General features: G+C 40.4%; 1 protein-coding gene across 5 annotated transcripts in view; it reads left to right on the forward strand.

The window, feature by feature from the left end:
- Nucleotides 1-19,804, forward strand: part of tmeff2a (transmembrane protein with EGF-like and two follistatin-like domains 2a) — a 91,056-nt gene that overhangs the window by 10,176 nt on the left and 61,076 nt on the right. For all 5 annotated transcript variants that reach the window (XM_046404440.1, XM_046404439.1, XM_046404438.1 and 2 more), the window contains one exon: nt 3,218-3,327. In XM_046404440.1, the coding sequence (XP_046260396.1) occupies nt 3,218-3,327 (110 nt within the window). The remainder of the gene's footprint in view (nt 1-3,217; nt 3,328-19,804) is intronic.

Here is a 19,804-nt window from a genome sequence, read left to right on the forward strand (position 1 = left end):
TTCCATAAGCTGCTGTCTGGGCGACCATAAATAAAATGCTAAAATATCAAATATCAAATTAATAGCTTGGGTTGATTTTACAAAAAAATAATAAAAAACAAACATCTTGACACCTTACAAAGAGTCTACCAGCTGAAAAGTAGCTGATATTTTCCAATCATTTGTATACACCTAGCCAGTTGTGTGATTCTGATCATATCAATGCTTCTCTCCAGTGAGTATTTTCAACACATCAGTCCCCTGGATGGGTGCCAGTTTTATTTTGTGGCTTTCCAGACTGCTTCCTATGACCCTCTTGGGGCTGAGGGTTTTGTTCCATCCATGCACTCCAAGTGTCGAGGCCTCTCATGTCACTGCTCTTGGCTCTATGATTGCATATTTGCACAGAGAGCTTGCGCTTTATGGTCATTCAGGACCCTGGCAAATAGCAAGTTCTTTTTAGCACAGGACTTCTCTTTCATGGGGTATTATTACCCGATAGGCTTTTTCATGCCAAGGAGGGCTTTTTGAAGTGGAAAGGTACACTGGTTAATACAGTGAGGTGAGAGAAGGTGTCGTGTCTCCGAGTGCCCATTATTATACGACATCTGTGAATAGAAAATAGCTTTGTAAAATATCTCACTCGTAACATGGAGGGTAGAGTTCCAAGCTGAGGATATTCAGATAAAATCTGCCTGTTAGCGTTTCCAACAGGTCAAAAGGCAAGTTTTGATTTAATTTGAGGTTTTGTATCAACAGCAGCGATAATAACCCTGCATGAGGCTATCACTCATTCTGTAAAACTGTACTTGTGGCTCTAGACTGGACTGAAAGTGACAGAGTAGAGATGCGTGCTGGGTTAGTGGCTAGTTGGAGTGTTTTAAGAAGACATGCTGCTCAAGTGTCCTTGAGCCTGACACTGACGTCTTGCCCGCTCCACGAGAGCTGTTAGCAAGCTGAATTTGACATTTGTTCTCCCTACAGACGACGGCCTGCCAGAAGAGAATATCTGCATGATATCAGTTAAGCACTCAGTCAGGACATTTTTTTGTTCAAACTGAAGTTGGCTCGTTAAAAAAGGTTAATTAAAATAACCTGACATTTAATTCTGTTACTTTTAAGAGACGTTTGTGCTTGTCTCACCATCTGGAAGAGCAGATGCATTTTCTTCAGGTGCTAAAATTGACAATATGTGTCACTAATAAAAGACCACACAAATTAAACTGGTTGGAGTTTAGCTGTTCACAACATGTTCTATGAATATTCACTTGATCTGAGTCACATAGGTAAAAAGATTTTTAAAACGATTTTCCAGAAGGTCACAAGGCATAAAGGAACAAACCACACACTCTTCATCTTTGAACATCAAAGATGAGTATCTTCAGCTTCCAATTCCACTTTTACCATGCCTTCTGGACTCCGGGCTCTTCTTGAATAACAGTATTTGTCTTATTTAATGCTTCATTAAACTTTTTATAAATGTTTAAAACTACCAAGCTAAAAAGCTTCTGTGCAGTCACAACTGAAGTAAAACTTTATCTTAGGTTTCACTTAATTACCCTCAGCAGTTGGCACAATAACAACCGTTAGCGTTGCATCTATTTCCAGTCTTCATATCAGTCTCCGCAGTGTTCTGTGTGCTTTTGTTTTTTCTTTTTTATTTGGAAGTGTCTATGGAAGACAACTTTGTTGATTCTTCAGAAGGAAAATCTGAAAAGTATTTACTTATTTGAATGAGGATTAAATAACTAACAAGTTCATGCGGTGGAAGAAACATGTGTCCATCTTGACAGGTCTCTAAGCTCCATTGTGTTAGCATGCCTTGTATGCCAAAGATATGGACTAAAGCTTGACTGGTGAACTTTCAAGGGCGGCAGATATTCACGTTTGAGTGTCAAATAGTAAATAATAATAACATATCTTATATTTCCTTTTCCCCAACACATGAACAAATTTTCTTGGCTATGATCTTTAGAATATGTGAGTTGTTTTATCATCAAAGATTATGGTCAGGTTTACTGGAAATTGATTAGAAATGCTGAACGACAACAGTATGTTAAACTTAAGAGGAAGTAGGGATTAACCACAAACAGCTGCAGCAACACAAAGCAACAATGTGCTGGAGTTTTGTTTTGCGTCACTGAAGATTTATGCAGATACTGACATATCAGTCAGACTCTGGTGTCTCTCAAAGCAGATGTAGCAAGACTTGGGACCACACAACATTCCCAAAAACAGGGTGTAATGAGATCCCTTCTTGTTATCATCAAACATATTTTTTTTCATGAGACTTTACCCCCCGACACAGAAATACAGAAAACAAAACAGCCTCTTCAAAAAAGCTTATACTATTATTAGAAGTTGGTCCTCATACAAATATCTTCAGTATCACAGTTTAATATTTTCACCAGTAATTCTTATCTACAGGGAACTTAGAATGCAACACCACTTTTGCTTCTTATTAATATAGATTATACTGTAGGGTAAACAGGCTCCACTGGTATAAATCATGCTGCTTTAACAGTAAAACATTTCCAGCTATATTTCAGCTGAAATTGAGTCGAATTCGGACCTATGTACTTTGAGATGCAGAAGTCCACTTTTACATGTTTTTTGTGAGCAATCAGTTCAGGTAGACTAATAGCCCTGAGCTTAGTCTACAGCCTCATACCCATGTGACTCTTTGATTAGATTCGGGATGCGTTGTTAGAGTCATTTCACATCCCTAACAGCTGAATCGCCCTGGGAGTCAGCCTCGTTGTGAGCACACATTACAGGAAAACATAGGCACTATTAGAAACACGACGAATGCAGATGCTTTTATACAGGGTATAAAAATAGTGTGAATCATATGCTGTGGCCTCTACGGTCACCAGGTGTCACCTCTATTGAAAACATGTGGAAGCTTTTGAACTGAGGCATTACACAGTGCTCTCCATGGCCATCATCAAAACGCCAAATGAAGAAAAACCTTTTTTTCATCTCTCCAGCAGAGTCCAGAGACTGGTGTTTTATAAATGTATTATATCATTTTGGCAGCTAAGGACAGGAATTTGTACTAGCTCTGTCTTTTTAAAGAACACAGTATGTGATCAAAAAGTGCATCGTGCAGTGGGAACCATGACTAATGGTGGACAGTCATTGAACGACCCCGAGTGGGGCTCAGGTCAGATTTGCTGGAGGGCTGAACAGAGAAACACTTAGTCACTGATGTCTCTTGTTGGCTTTGGTCCTCCAGGTTTTGATGACCGGGACACAGACCTGTTCTTGTGCGACACCAACACATGCAAATTCGATGGGGAGTGTCTAAGAATTGGGAACATGGTGACATGCATTTGCGACTTCAAGGTAAGACTTTCTGTTTAACTGCTTCTTTTTCTTTTACTTTTGAGATGTGTTCTTTTGCTGAATCCTTTTCTCAACAGTGATTGTCCAGTCATAAGCTAAAAACCGTAATGAGGAACATTACATCAGACCTGTCAAGCTCTGGATTTTGATGTTGAAGTGGTGTGCATGGAGCTGTACAATAGCCTGAAAGTTAGCTTAACTAGGTGGTTAGCTGCAGCTAATAAATTAGGAAGCCTTTCTGGGAAATCAATGAATGAATTTTCCGAAATGACTCAGAGGTAGGAAATCTGTCACCATTCATTGCAAGCAGCACATATAAGAAAACAGAGCTTGACAGATGTACCAGCAGTCACTGCAGTTGGCAAGGCTTAAGCAAAGGTTAGTCAAAGAAGGGCTGACAAGTGTTTTGGGTTGCTACAGTATTAAGTCGATAAAGATTTGTCAAGAATTTCATTCATCCTTTTTAGTAAAGCTTGCATGGTAAGTGTTCTTGTAGAATAAAATAAACTGCGTGTATATCTAGAAAACAGACTGCATATGTTAATTAATACAAATGTATGTTAGTGGAAATGTATGCTGAGTTGAAAGGTAATGTATTTTTAAAGTGAAACAACATTTTAAAGAGTTAAAATCAACGGGATCGAAGTCCATCGTCTTGATTGTACAATATTAGCCCCAGGGGGAGGCGGTCGAATAGCCTGAGCTCAGTTTATAGCTCCCGCTGAAAACCCCCTGTCACCGTCCTGGACCACTGTAAGCTCTTCACATTCATAAACAAGATTGCCACTGATGAGACCTAAGACTGAAAGGCTCTCTTTAATGGCATAAATCTGGGAAATTATGCTGTTCTTGATAATGACTCATACTTAACTTTACGACCAGACCTATAATAAAAACGGAGCAAACCAGCCAGCTGAGTATTGATTTTGGCATAATGTTTCCAGCTTTGCAGACTAATATGCCATGCAGAACCTCAGACAAATGAAGCCACTGACAGCTGAAGACGCAGCATGTGTTCTCATCCGTCGCTTTTATCAGCACGTCATCAGTGCAGCCAGGCACTAGGCAGGCTGACACTCTATTGGTCACCAGCTTTTATCTCAATTTCGTACTTCCCTTGGAGCAAACGTTAACAGAGGCCTGCAGATAAATGACATTACAGCTCCATTCCTCTTCAGGAGATCTCACACTGATACTGCTGTCGCTGTGTGTTAAGGTGCACTGTATGCTCTCAGAAAAGAGCAAACCACACCACAATTTCTGGTTTAATACCTTGGGTCTGAGGTCAACTCAGCTATGCATCATCTGTTCGCTTGTGTGGAACATCCCTGATGTCAGTGGTTTTATTTCATCAGTCAGTGCAAACATGACCTTCCTGGCCCTGCAATTGTTGCAATGCCCTGAAATAATCAGTCACTCACAATCAGTGTCAAATAAATGGGTCCAAGATTTTTCTCCTGTTGGCTGTTGATTTAGGTGGAGGAGACATGCAGGTTGTGGAAATTCTCATCTTGGATGGATTTTCTTTGTTCTAACAGAATCTGTGGATGAAAGCGTGCACACTCACACACAAAAAAACCCAAGGAAGAGACATGCAAGGGGCTCTGTGAAGAGGAGGTGATTTGGTGCTGTGGAATCAATGGACACTATTCATCACCATGTCCATTAGATTCGCCTCACACTGAGTCTCGAAAGAGCCAAGACTTTCACTCTCTAACTGGAGTCAAACTGCTACAAAGAAACATGCTCTCTTCTACCTGAAAATTACTTGCTCTCTCATCAGCTAACGCCATAACCTGGCTAATCACATAAGATTTCTTTGAAATTCAACTCTGATTAGCTGCTAGGAGAAGTTACAATCCCTAGTTTGGTTTTGTTAATGTCAGGTCACAGAGCTGACTCCCAAAAGGGTCGTCCATTGTAAAGATATGTGCACTCGTGGCGCTGTGAAACACTTCCCCTTGTTAAAACTACTCACCAAAGAGTAAATGGCACATTTCATTGCTTTCTGAAATGGTTCTTTGTAATATATTCTTGGAGTTTGGGGTTCTGTAAACTATAAATGAAGCTCTGGTTCTCAGCTGTCTTTGTGCAGTTTTTGGTACTGAATAGTTGAAAGTTAAAATGCAGAAGAGTCAGAAGAAAATATTTTACTGGTCACATTAACAATTTCTTCTCTGAAATAATGATAGATTTTTATCAGAGTGAATAGTGAGTGGAATATTTGTAAAAGCGTCCCAGGTTTATTCGGACTCCTGCTGAAGATTTTGCAGATGAATGGGAGACAGGTGTTAACACAGCAGATGTAAGTGAGGTGAAGGGCTATTGATGTCAGGATTACTTACAGCTTGATGCTGCTGACCACAGGCCTGGGTCAAAAAGTACTTCCAGTCCTCCAGATGCAATGGATTTGGGACATGTGTCAATAATCTAAGTACAAGAAAGTTCAGCCCATCACTGCAAATTCTTTTCCTGCGGTTGGCACCAGTGACGTCACACCAGCTGAGCTGTCCTGATACAGCACACCTGAATAATGTCTGAATGTGGTCTGAGTCACAGTCAGGACATAGAGACGTGGCTCCAGAATACAAAGCCTGTAGTCTGGTAGGATATACATAGATCTTGTTTGGAATGGTTTGCAGATACACAAGACAAATAAGCACAATTTTCATGTTACTGGTTCATAGCACTGTTGATCATCCAGCCCAGTTTCTGGCTCCAGGCCTGAAAGTAGGATGCTTACTGCGCAGTGGCAGAGGGCATCTAGCTTGTTAAGGATTTTCTCAGGACAGTTCACTTCATAACATCGTACTGAATGACGGTTAGAATTATGTTTTTTGGCCAAATGATATGAAAATGTTTGTTTCAGAATTGTAGCTGACACGCTGGTCTTTGTGGTTGTTTACTGCAATGTGCAGTCAGGTACGTTTATCCAAAGTGCGCACTCATGTTTGACTAGAAAGATCAGGAAACCTGAGTCACTGTATGTGTGTAGTACCATATCTTTGTTCAACTATATTGTCTTTTAAATAACTATTTCAAATAATTTGCAGTTGTTTACGTACCTTCCATCAATCCACTAACAAACACGTAACAGAATAAAAAGAAAGCAATGATTGCTCTGACTGTGTGCTTCAAAAATGAGGTTTCACACCTATTCAAAAATGCATTACATAAAAAATCTACCTCAATGTGAGGGTGCAGGGAAGTGTTTAAATGGTAGTGAAAGTTAAATGAAAAGGCAATAAAATCAGCATAACTCAGGGAATTTTATGTCTCTTGCTTCTGGCTATTTTGAAAACACAACTGCTCCAAAGATTTTACACATTATTACTTCAAATAGTGGGTATAAAGATCACAGTATTGTTTCTATGTGTCTGTAAATAAATGGGGATTGCAGTCACAAAAAAATAATAGAACGTTTTATTCAGCAGTATTGTATGGATCCAACACAGACGGAACAATAGCAGGCTTAATGCGCATTAAACTGAGATGCAAAATGAAAACACTCATTAGTTGGGCTCAAATCATGGCCAGCTGCAGCATTACATTGGAGACTGTCCTCACCAGTCAAATAAAGCATTGGTTATTTATTCAAACACTCGAAAAAGAAAAACCCTTATACATTTTATTGACAAGGACCTCTTGCTGGCATGCAGATAAATCACGCTGTGTCTCAGTTGTGCTTCTGCAAAAGGAGGTTTTGTGTGGTTGGTCTGACTTCATGTTCTGTTTGATACCAACTTTCCCCGCTGTTTTCCTTTAGCCATGATCTTTGCCTAAGTTTAACCAAGTGGTTTATGCAGCTTATTCCTACCTCAACTGTTAACACCAATGTGGCAGATCAGAGATCAGTCTTCAGTTTTGGAAGACTTGTTGTACAAGCCCAGTTCTAAAAAAGGTGGGATGCTGCGTAAAAAAATCAAAACAGAATGAAAATGAGTTGTATTTACTGACAGCAGTTTTACACAGCATTCCTGAGCCTCCCTGATGTAGTAATATCCTTTATACAATCATGTGTTTCACAAAGTGATGAACTTCACTTCGTCCTTGCTTGTGAATAACTGAGCCTTTCAAAGATGCTCCTTTCATACCCAATCATGATCCTGTCACCTGTTACCAATGAGCCTGTTTACCTGTGGGATGTTCCAGACAGGTGTGTTTTTATTAGCAGTACACGACCTTCCAAGTGGAGCTTTAAATCTGTTGTCTCTGTACTGTTTTCAGTTGAGTATGTGTCAAAAAGGATTAGCAAATTAATCACATTCTGTTTTATTTATGCAAAAAATAACTTATTCAACTTTTGTCGGAGTTGAGGTTGTTAATTTATTATGTCTGCCTTTTCAAAATGTTGTGTGCAGCTAATCTCACCGAAGCTAAATCTGGTATTCAAACTCAAACATGCCCATGGCTAAATAATCCTTTATTATTATATTGTTAGCTATACATGAACATCAATACTGAATTATGAATTACTAATCAGTTGTGCACATAGATATAGACAGCAGGCTCCTAATTGGTGCCAGACCGAGATATCAACTGATGTTAGCATATTGCCTATACAGCAGGATCATGTGTATGTCAGCTGAGATGAAATTCCAGTACAGAAATGCCAAACTCGGTTTGAGGACACGTTCAAACAATATCACTATCATCAGTATGCACGAGGGTCAGTTCTTGAAAGGAAAAAAAAGAGAGCTATCACTATCAGACTAAAAAAAAAAAAAAAAGAGTATTGATCAGATTATAATATGGACTTGGATGTGTTAACACACATTCAGTTGGTGCATATGTTTTGCGTGGACACAAATGCTGAACATTTACGCTGGAGCAATATGGACGTGGGCAGATGAATAAATTTACTTCACGGGGTCCCTCACGGAGACAACTGAGAACGCATAATTTCAGTTTATGGAACATTTTTTCACATGTTGGTGGCTTATAGTCAGCCCTTTACATGCACACACTATCCTCCTGTCCTAATACAGCTTCAGCATCATAAGTGCATTCAGTCAGCGCAGCTTATTTATTGACTTTATATAAAAGAACTTAGGATAATGTTGGCAGCACATTTGGTCTTCAATATGTTTCCCGCTGCTTGTCTGATGTGGCTACTGTTCGTTGTAATGCCTGACCTCGAATTGCTCTCCCGCTTTTCACCGCCGGAAGCCGTCTAATGTTTTGGGGTCGTGATGGCCGGACCGTTGAAGCTTGCAGCGCTTCAAAGAGAGATAATGTGGGTCCATGTGATGATGATGTGAGGGTGTGGAAGGGCAGCACGTCCTTCATATTACACTAAACAAGAACCTGTGAAAATGCTACGGTACACACAGCTTTCAAAAACACACACAGGCCACGAATGCTCCTCATACTGCTGGAACACAACTGACACACCCTCTACCCTTTCCTCTCTCTAACTCTTTCTTATACAGCACTCAGATAGGATTAGATGATAGAATGTGTCCTGAAATAATCAAATACCTGCGATTACACAGAGACACACAAATTCACACTGGCCCAGGTGGTACTGACACTATCCTCTGAAGCAGACCCCATTCCATATATTTGCATTCATTTATCATCCTTTTATCCAGGGCCATGCGAGCAGACTGGGACTCAAATTTTGAAAAACGGTGTATTTTTTTCCTGATGCAGGGAAGCTGTATCAGCAGGGACCCCCCGACAAACATGACAATTGGTATTCATCTGTGACCAAGGTGACAGAACACAAAACGCCAAAACGCTGATCTCAGGGTTACTTATCGGACTCTTTTATAAAACTGAATGCTCCTTGGATTTTTCATGCTGTACAAAATCAGTTAGAGCAACCGATAACGAGTTGTAACGACTTTGTGGAGACCCTTTCTGTTCATTTTGAAATCACAGAAGACTAAAGATGATTGGATGTGCTCTACTTTTCAAAACTAAGTCACCCTTACAGGAATATTTTTGCAGATTGATTTGTTCCACATGGCCAAGTTCCACTCTGGCGCCCACATGTGTAACGTTGCTACTAGTTTAAAGGGACAGTTTATCCCTTAAACAAAAATGCATATTTATCCTCTCACATGTGGTGTTGTTTATCCATCTTGATTGTTTTGGTGTCAGTTTTGTTAGCTCCAGGTTTAGAGATATCAGCTGTAGAGATGTCTGCCTTTTCTAAGGAACTAGATGACAGTTTGCTTGTTGTGCTCAGAAAGCCCCAAAAAATTACATTTGAAAAATCCAACACTACATCCGATGGATAAATAGCACTTCGGGTGACAGGAAGATGTATTTTTGATTTTGGGGTGAACTGTCGTATTAGATGCCTTTCTGTTACATGACTGACCTTAGCTGGAGCTTTTGGTGTACATAAACATATTAGCATTTTATGAGAAGGACATCATGCATGTCATCACTCCTTACTGAAGGGTTTTCCCACACTGTGTTGTTGGCTGATGAATAAAATTCAATTCACTCCTCCATTGTTCTAAGCAAATGAACACATTCCTCTTTCACAAAAACATAAGCACTGGATTGTTTCATCAGTATTTTGCATAGCCTAATCCTCTTTACTCCAATTCTTTGAACCCATCTTCTCTTGTCTCCACACTGGCTGCCATTTCTTCCATCCTCCCATCTGACTGTTTGTAATCGTGTTGCTCATGGGCGCGGTCCTCTCACTAGTTTCTCTGTGCACTTCCTGTGAGCCCTCAAAGTGTCAAAGGTTCAGCTCATCCAAATTACAAAAATACATTTTTTATCACTTGCATTGGTGGCTTCCATCCACTCAGTTAGATTTGTTTAGCATTTTGTCATGCTGCTTTGCAGATTTATAATAACTTATCACAGAAAAACTAGTTTCTTTGACGTTTTCTGGATTATGAATGGTCATGTCTGTAAAGCTTGCTAAGTTGTATTAGAGCAGGAGCAGAAATATCAGAGTTGAATATCTCAACACCTCAGCATAGTAAACCACAAAGATCCTCAGGGCCAAACGCCAACTGTGAGAAAGTATGTTTGCTTCCTCATATCTTTGGTCAAGCATTTCTCCTGTCTCTGTGGTTAAAGGTCTCTGTGGTGGGGCACAACCACCTCTTGTCTTAGCATGATAGCAGTTAAAATCAGCAAGACGAGTTCGCACAGGAGGCAAGTTTCTGAGTCACATATTTGTGGTCTGAAACTGTGAGAGCATGCAGATCAAACAAAGCAAGTGATGATGAAGGAACACATGCTGGTCTGCCTCATGGAGTGAGCTGATTACATAATTATGTTTGTGTCATGTGTGCTATTATGTGTTATTTACTTTCCCGTTCATCTTATATCTGACAGGGCTTCAAGTGAGCTTTAAACAGTGTGGGTAAGTTGTGTGAATGTAAGCTTTGGGGTACGCTGGCCCTGCCATGCAAAACACAAAAACTCTGGACTCGGTTTCTGTCTGTGCTGCTGGAACCACAGTGTTTCTGCAGGATTCTCGATTTCCACCTGACTGCAGCGATTACCTTTATTATCCATTTGTTCATAGATTAATTAGATCAATGTATTAACTGTTTCTTTTTAAATGTCTGTACAGTTTTATCCAAGCCTCCCATAGTCCAAGGTAAAGTCTTCAAATGCCTTGTGTTGTTTAACCAACAGTTTTTGAGTGGTTGATTTCGTTTTGGTAAACACAGCTGGGATTTATAATTTACATCCCGGGGCTGATGCATCAGTGCGATGTGCATTATCGCATTGGGTTTCGATTAGCTGATTCTAATCCCAACTTGATTTTCTCCAAATTTGTGTTAGATTAAAGCACCAAGATATGTTTAAATGTGCTCCAGAATGGCTGCTCCTTTATGCTTTAGCTCAAAGATACATTTGAAATGATATGCATTTATCAGCAACAAAATGAATTTCTGCCACACTTGACATGGAGATTTAGACAATGAAGTTAGTCAATCAAGTTTATTTCTCACATATAATCACATAAGGTACAATCACAGTGAAATGTAATCCTGCAAAATAGTGTAAATAGAACATAAAAATAGGGTATTATATATATTCCATCCACTACCTTCTTTCCAACTATAGCAGCGAGAAAAAGCCAGGTTGTTATCTAGGTGGTTGGGATCATTAATGATTCTCCTAGCCCTGAGAAGGTGGAGAGGGGAGGCACAGGACTTGGGAAGGAATTGTCTCGAGCATCTCTCCTGGAAAACGGAGCATCTGTGTCAGCTCCTCTGTGGCTCTGGCTAGCCTGTCAGACACTATTACAGAGGAGCCTGTCTCTTGTGACTTGGCTGGGGAGACTCCACTGGGACTGGCGGGCTAGGCCCTAATCAAGAGAGGACAGCCAAGCGGTTAAAGAGCAGAAGCACAAGCCAGCCACCTCCCCGTCTCCCTCTATCTCTCTCCATCTTCCCGTTGTCACAGTAACTCCTGTCTCTTCCATTACTCTCTGTCCATCTCTTTCCCTTACCCTCACTTGCCTGAATAGCTCACCCTCTCTCGATTCTGCCCTCTGCTACTTTCTCTTTGTCTTTCCTTCCGTTGTAAGGACTTAACCAAGTGTTCACAAACAGGGCACGGCATCATGGGAGAAGAGTTTGTCACTTAGCCAGACAACACTTGACACCCCTTTGTCCAGGAGGTCTGTGGAATACAGCACAGTGTCAGGCTCAGAACAGATTTGTCACTCTGACGGCGCTCCTCAGGGATCTATTGTTGGTTTGTTGGGGTTTTTTTCGTTTCACCTTTTCTGACATCGACTGCTTCCAAGTGTCTGGGGTACAGTGGCCTGGCTTTGCTGAAGTTTTTCTTAAGCAAAATAAAACTTTGCTGATCCTGTGGGATGTAGTGTTTGTCTGCAGTGGTTTTTGTTTGTTTGCTTGTTTGTTATTTAGTTTTTTTTTGTTTTGTTTTGTTTTTTGTTTTTTTTGTTTTGTTTTGTTTTGTTTTGTTTTGTTTTGTTTTGTTTTGTTTTGTTTTGTTTTGTTTTGTTTTGTTTTGTTTTGTTTTGTTTTGTTTTTAGTAATAACTCCACTGTCAAGCTCAAGTTTGATGTAACTGATGTAATTGGTCCATTTAATTGACCCAACTCTGTCAGTAACCATTCCTTCAGAGACAGCAACCACACTACTTCTTTCTTCCTCAGTGAGCCATCATTAGGGTTTTGGATGTGCCTGTTCCTCGCATGAAAGAAGCTCAGGCCCCCAGCATGAGCCTAATGATCTGACAAATACCTTTTTCAGATTAACAAGGTGACACAGGATAAACCAGGTTGATCTAAATGGTCTTAAAAGGTGTTATCCAATTTTGTCTTGGTGAACCTTTAACAAGTTTTGCTGAATGCCGCTGACATTCAAATGATTTTGTTTCCACAATTTTGACCATGATGCACCTTGTCTCAAAAGGGCCACTATGCACAGTAGACAAGATATTTCCTGACTCAAGGGAAGTTGTGCAGGAGCAAGAAAAAGTATCAACAAGAACATCTTTTGGAGGCTGAGCTGGGTTAAATCGTTTAGGGAAGCAGATTCTAAGAATTCTGTAGCCATAATGAGTTAAGCAGTACAGTAAGAACATGTAACCACAGTGAGCTGGTTTGGTGAGGTGCTGCAGGCTGACTACCTGCTATCTGCTGCAAACTTATGCATATGTTGTGCATTGCAAGTTAATGTAATCTTGTTAAAAATAGACCAGCAGTGACGGATAAAGCGAAATGCAGAGTTTAAAATTGAAAGGTAACTTTGTTTGCCTTGTCTAGAGTGGAAAAAGTAGCAGAAATGTTCTAATTCTGAAGTTGACAGCTTTTATGTACACTTTTTATTTGCACATAAAAGCAACACCAGTGACAGTGGCCTTATATGAATGGTTCACTTGCCCTGGATGCATTTGTTAACATCAAACACAAGAGTTGTTTGGTAAAAGACACACTCTCCTTCCTGTCTGAGCTCCCTCTGTTCTCCACCCAATCACTGGGTCACGTCACAAATGCTTGCCCCAGACGTCAATCACATGACGTCAAGGCCAGCTGATAGGAGGAAAGAGGGTGCACCAGATACGCAAGGGAATCTTGGACGGGGGCGTCTGTTTCTTGTCATGAGCCACAGGTGCTCTCTGCCACCACCACAAGCAACGAGGGGTCTCTGTCAAAGATGATAAAACTGCAGCTTTGATAAGTGCGAGAAGGCACAAGTAAAGACTGTGTCTGGGGGTCTTGGCAACTGAAGACAAGTCTTGTGGAAAGCAAATGCAGTGCTCAGTATGGGCCGAGCAGACTGAGGGTTTCATCAGAAGTAGAACGTGCTGGGCGGTGCCGTCTCCATCCTCTGAGGCTAGCCCTAGTTTTGTGGAGATGTTTATTATTGATAGAGGTGGATGATAGCCTTGGGATGAATTGCAAAATCTAAAGCCGCCTCTAATGGATACAGGAAATGGATCAGGCTATCATTCAGGTCTCTGTGGATGAAGGATGTGTCTGTATTTGTATGTGTATCTTGTGTGTGTGTGTGTATGCATGCATGTGTGTGTTTGCACAGAAAATGAACAATGCTATAGTCCTGTCAACTAAATGTTAGCACATATAGTAAATCTTAAATAATGTGCATTGTGTGGATGTGGTTACGGAAACTGAAACTCATCTTTTTACTCATCTAACATTTAACTTGCTGCAGTCTTTAAAAAAAACACATGAAAGGTTGTGGTGCTTTCCCAGTGGGAAAGTCTATAGCAAACAACACTGAGATGCAGTCTTGCAGGAATGGTCTGTGAAATGTCAGCCGTATTGACACTTCTTTATGAGCCAAGCTCTAAATATTTATGAAATCAGCTAGAACACAACTGTAAATGCACTGCATGAATTGCATAAAGAAGCCAATTGACTTTGCTCTAAACTGTTGGTAATTAAGGGTTTAGTTGTTGAAAGAGTAACATAATGTATGGTTTGAACTAGACTGTGCAATAGCAGTGCAGAAACAAGCTCCACTTGATGAGAGCTGAGTGTTGTAGGTATCTATTGATTCTTTATAGATGCCATAATGTTTCCATTTCCATCTGGCTCCTCTGCTCCTTTTTTTTAACTCTTTCACAAACCTGCCTGAGCACAGCAATGTCTTACTGCATAATTTCTGTTTTGTCTGGAGTCGAGTAATAATATCAAGTGTGCATGCACAGGCACTGTCAGACATAATGAGCATTTGGGGGACAAATTTCTCCAATAAAGAGTGAAGACTGGTTTATGGTAGGTCTTGGGACACTTTCTTTTCATGTTACACACCTGGAGATTTTTGATGTGTCGCAGACACAGTCATATTTTGTCACACAGTGTGATTGAGTAACGTCACCATGAGATAGTAGTTTTCAGTCAACTCCAACGCTAAGCTGCGTTCAGCCTCTATGTCCACAGAAGCAGCTGTCTGTCAGCAGCAGTTCATGGAACCTGAGAGGCCTAACTGCCTTCACCAGGCTGACTGACAGCAGGCAAAAATATTTTCCATGTCAGCTCCACAGGAAGAAATCATTGATGTTTGTATTTATTGAGTCATTGATTTTATTTCCCAGTCCATTGTAGTGAGTGAGGGGAACCTGCAAGCAATGTCGATAGTATTATTACTGTAAAAAAAATATAGAGAGTGGGACATTTGTGTGATTTAAAGAGCTGTCTGTGCATATTACCCGTCAGACGCCAGACTTACACTCAGAGTATAACAAGTGCAGAGCGTCTCTGGTTACCATAGAGACAAATTAAAAATCTTACACTCGGGAATAGATTGAAAACGACGTGCTGCTGTTTAATTTCAGTTGAGCCACGAGTCAGCTGTAATGAGCAGACATTGTTAATATCAACACCAGTAGTGGTTACATGGAGGGGGTGCCATTTATGACCTGTACCGGAGTTTGCCACCAGGGGGTGAAAAATATGTTTTAGCTTTACTTTTGTGGCACTTTCCTGTCGTCCGTCTTGATATACAGTTAGTGTTCATGTTGCATGGATGTGTAAGCATGCATAGCAGTATAAGTTGATTTTGATTATGGTTAATATAGTTAAATTGTTTTATGATTATGTCCCAAACATTGCCATTATTATTGAAACTTGACGTCTGTTTAGCTAAAAGTTAAAATATTTAAAGGTAGCACTGAAGTCTGTGAGGCAGCGCAGGACATTGACTGTTTGTGGTTGTGTTATTTCTGTAATATTCTCTCATATTGGACAGGTTTGTTTTAAAATCCAGCATTTGTTCTTACACGGTGGCATTTTGCATCAAATTGGGATTACTGTATCAACATTTCAGCGTTTTCTGTATTTAGTCTGCCAGGATGCTTAGCCAGTAGAGGGCAGAATATGCAACTTAATGATAATATTAATATAATGGTACATTCACAGTTCTTTTCTATTTCATTCACAAGTCTACTACTTTACAATATGTTGGTTTTGAGACACCAGAACCTTTTTCTTTATTACATAATATTTATTTATTATTTTGGGAAATAAAAGTGTTGGGAAAGACAAGTATATCTTAGCTGCAGCACACCAGTGATAATATAAATAAGCTATGTGACTGCTTGGTTTTTCTTGTTCTATCTACATATTCTATATGTCTCTGTATATACGTGTGTGTTACTCTCTCTACTTCTTCTCTCTGCTGCTCTGACCTCCCATTGCTAATAATTATCTGTGCACTCATCTCAGTGAATTAGAGATTGTGAACACCGACTGCAGTACATTAAGGCAGTGTTTTGATAAACACTTACTCTCTCTTACTGCCTTCATACCATTATCAGTCCAGACATTCTTTTCCACCTTTTGAAAAGAAGGAACAAATGGAACAGCTTTATGCTTTAATGTAGCATTTCATACCTAACTCACCTTTCCTCTGATGTCTCTGCATGGTCCATCCTAATGTACTGCTGTCTGATAACTACAGTCTGATAGCTACATTACTGTACTGCCATAAAGCAGACATGCCTTTATTGTATAAAGGACAAAATTCATCTGAACCTGCCAGAAGGAATAAATCAGTAATTTCAGTCCACCTTAGGCATTTTATCAATTGTGTACAATTGTTGTTTATGTGGTTCAACAATAATGATGACTCCACAATCTAAACAACAAAAATCTATTCATGATAGCTATGGAAACGTCTTCCTGTTCTAAAAATAACTGTTACATCCAATATGTAACTAAAACTTGCACACCACAGGAAAATGATTTAACTGAAAACCTGTGTGGCAGAGAAAATGGACAAGAGAGATTTTCTCGTATTTAAACAACAAGCATTTTATGATTTTCCAGCATAGCGACTAAAGGAGTGGTCATTGTCATGGTTAAAACAAACCAGTGCTGACTGTTGGAAGGTCAGTATTTAACTGAAGCCACCGTGACCTCCTCCTCCTCCTGTGGCTCTGTAAGAAAGTCACACTTGTGTTACATGTAAGCATGTTATTCTGGAATTATCTGAAATGCTGATGTGGTTGCTTTTCTTGGGAGGGGACTCCCAAAAATAATGAACACTTTTCATTTATCTTGACAAAATGGTTTGTCTATAACTGCAATAAGGTCCTGGCAGAACAGCTGCTTTTCTTTTGTGGTGTACATCACAGTGTGACAAGTCTGTCAGTAACATACTTACATGTTGTTTTCTCATCACAGAAATGTGCAGTTTACTAGCAGCCAGCTTGACTGAGGTTGTGCAGGGGGTCATGTCCCACATCTGTGCGTCCATTTGAGGTGAAATAAAAGTGCAATTATCAGGCTGGGCTGCTGGGGTTGTAGAGTAGACTGGCAAAGTGTGAGTGTGAAGTTGAAAGCACTGTTAACTTATGCTTCATAATCTCCGAGAGACTCATGAGGAGTTTGCAACAGGTTGAAGAGCAGGACACCGGTTCTTTTTCTTCTTCTGTAGGTGTGCTTCACTGACGTGCAAATACTGTCAGATTTTCTCTGAAATCCATATGTTTCCGTGTCTTCATTCAGGTGGCTTCGGATACACTCAGATGTTTCAAATGAAGCATTTTAAGGCCCTGTACTAAATGTTTGCAGTGCACCCAGCTGGGATCAGCAGACTCCGCGCTCTTGAAACACTTTTCCTTGGCCCCACAAAATGTCAAAGTTGTCACTGAGATTCATTCTATATGCCACACATGCTGATGAAGGAATTGCTGTGTGGTGAACCATTTCATACCCATGTTGTGTTGGAGTGCTGCCTGAGATACTTTCACAGAAAGGTTCCTCAGAGTGTCCTTCAGCTGAATGAAATCCCTTTTCAGCAGTTCTGAGTCACTGACTCTGTATTTAGGAGGAAGCTGAACAGACCCACATTCATAATCATTCTCTTGAGATATGGTCATTTGAGTAAATGTTTATGAGTTTATTGTTTATTGTATACTGCGGCAGTATAAGTTTTTAAATATTCTTATTTATCCTTATTTATCTCCCACTGTTAAACTGTCATTGTCCTTGCACACATTTATTTGAGAGTGTTCCAGGGCCTAACATTGTCAAGGCCAGCATTAGTCACCTGAACTACTGTATAGGCTGCGTAGCACGCTGACTCTGCATGCGTTTAATGTTTTGAGTGGAACTTGAGTGGTGTTAAGGTTCACCTCAAGCAAGTTGAGGAGCAGTGGAACTAAATATAAAACACTCAGTCCTTCATTTTTATATGATTCTGAAATGGTGGATTATCTTCCGATATTCATTTTAAAAACATATTTAAAAAAACTCCCTAAATTTGGCAGTGAAGAGTTGGGAGCAAGATATGTACTTAGCTGAAGTACAAAAAGAAAAAATGTCAAAATAATATTGAGAGTAAATGTGTGCATATCCATATGCATCTATCAGCCACAATATCAAAACCAGTGACAGGTGAAGTGAATGACATGAATCATCCAATTCAATCATGTGGATGGATGTTCTTTGGCACACACCACCCACCTAAACATCGCAGACCAAATACACCCCCATCCCACCTGATGGACAGTGTCCCCTGTCACGTTTCAAAAACAGCTCAGGAATGTCTCAAGGACCACAAGAACAGCCTGCAGACTCCCCGGATCCCAACCTGATCGGGAATCTGCAAGATGCACTGGAATGAGCCAAATCCACCCTCCCACCAGGTGGGGCTTCTCACCTGGAGGCCCCACCCTCAATCCACAGGATGCAGAGAACATTCTAAGCTGATGACCATTAAATTCCTCCAGAGGTCCTGTGTCCCTTCCCCTGACAGGTAAGGGCTGTTTTGGCAGCACAAGGGGACCAGACAATATGTGACGCAGGTGGTTTTCATGTCGTGGCTGATCAGCCTATAGTTCAGTTTATTAGTGCAGGGACTTTACGAACGACAGCGTCTCAATAAGAGCCATATTTCCTATGTATTGCGTTGATGTGCGACAGCCGGGCAGTGTGAGTGTGTTCGGTGCTTTGCTTCCACTCCCTGCAGACATAGTGGACATGCCAACAATTTTTTTTTCTCTCATATGCGTGCTGCAGCTTTCAGAGTGACAGAGCGAGAGGCATGGCTGCAAGCACAAGCGCTATTGCCGACCGTCCACGGCTGGCTGAAGAAGCAGATGCACGGAGTGAAATATGGCAAAAATCCCATCTGTTAAAAGATGTTTTAAACCGACGCAAACCAAGGGAGCCAAAATGTTCAACTTGACAAAGCGTCTCGCCAACTGACATGGCAACCTGTTGAAGGAACTCAAAGCTGGATTACAGGGTACTGAAGAGTACAGATTCAAGTTAAATCAATCAGTACAAAATGTTGGTAGCTGAGAGTGCATCTGGTTCAGAGAGCAACTTCATATCATCATGCAGTCATATAAATTGGAAATCTGTATTCCATGTGGGCAAACCATTTTAGATGAAAGGTATACTGGATGAATGAATTAGCTCAATAGCTGAAGTGAGAAGGCATCGATCAGTATCCATGGTGACAGATGATTCCTGATTATGTTATTATACAGGTTACATGTTTGTTTATACACACCTCACTGAAATGGATTGCCTACCAGCTGTGTGTCTGACTTTGTATGATGTAACTCCCGCAGCGAAGAGGCAATAGACGGGAGCTGTTGCTGATCAGTTGCTTGTTTTTAGCTGTAGCATTAGCATGCCATGTATTCTCTTAGTCATGCATTTTGCTGGTTGACATGAAACTTCAAAAGATCAACATATAGACAGCTGAGACTCAGTGATGTTTGGTCTTTACTGATGTTTTGGTTTCTAATGTTTATTTAAAGCCCTATTGAAGATGTGCCGAAACAATAGAAATCTTTGCCATGGCTGTTATTTCATTTAGTTTCCCATCCTCTCCACAGTAGGTTGTGGGGATGTGGCCCTGTTGACATGTCTAACGCAAAGTTTTTGTTGCATTCATGTCCTGAGCCAAGGGATCTAATATTTGTATGTTTGAAACTATTTTTGAAAGTGATGGAAAATGTTAAATGTCACGTCAGATTGTATGGCAAAGTACAACACAGCAGTTTCTCTCTCCACAGCACACAAACACAA

The sequence above is a fragment of the Scatophagus argus genome, chromosome 11 (assembly GCF_020382885.2).
Source record: "Scatophagus argus isolate fScaArg1 chromosome 11, fScaArg1.pri, whole genome shotgun sequence".
Classification (NCBI taxonomy): Eukaryota; Metazoa; Chordata; class Actinopteri; family Scatophagidae; genus Scatophagus; species Scatophagus argus.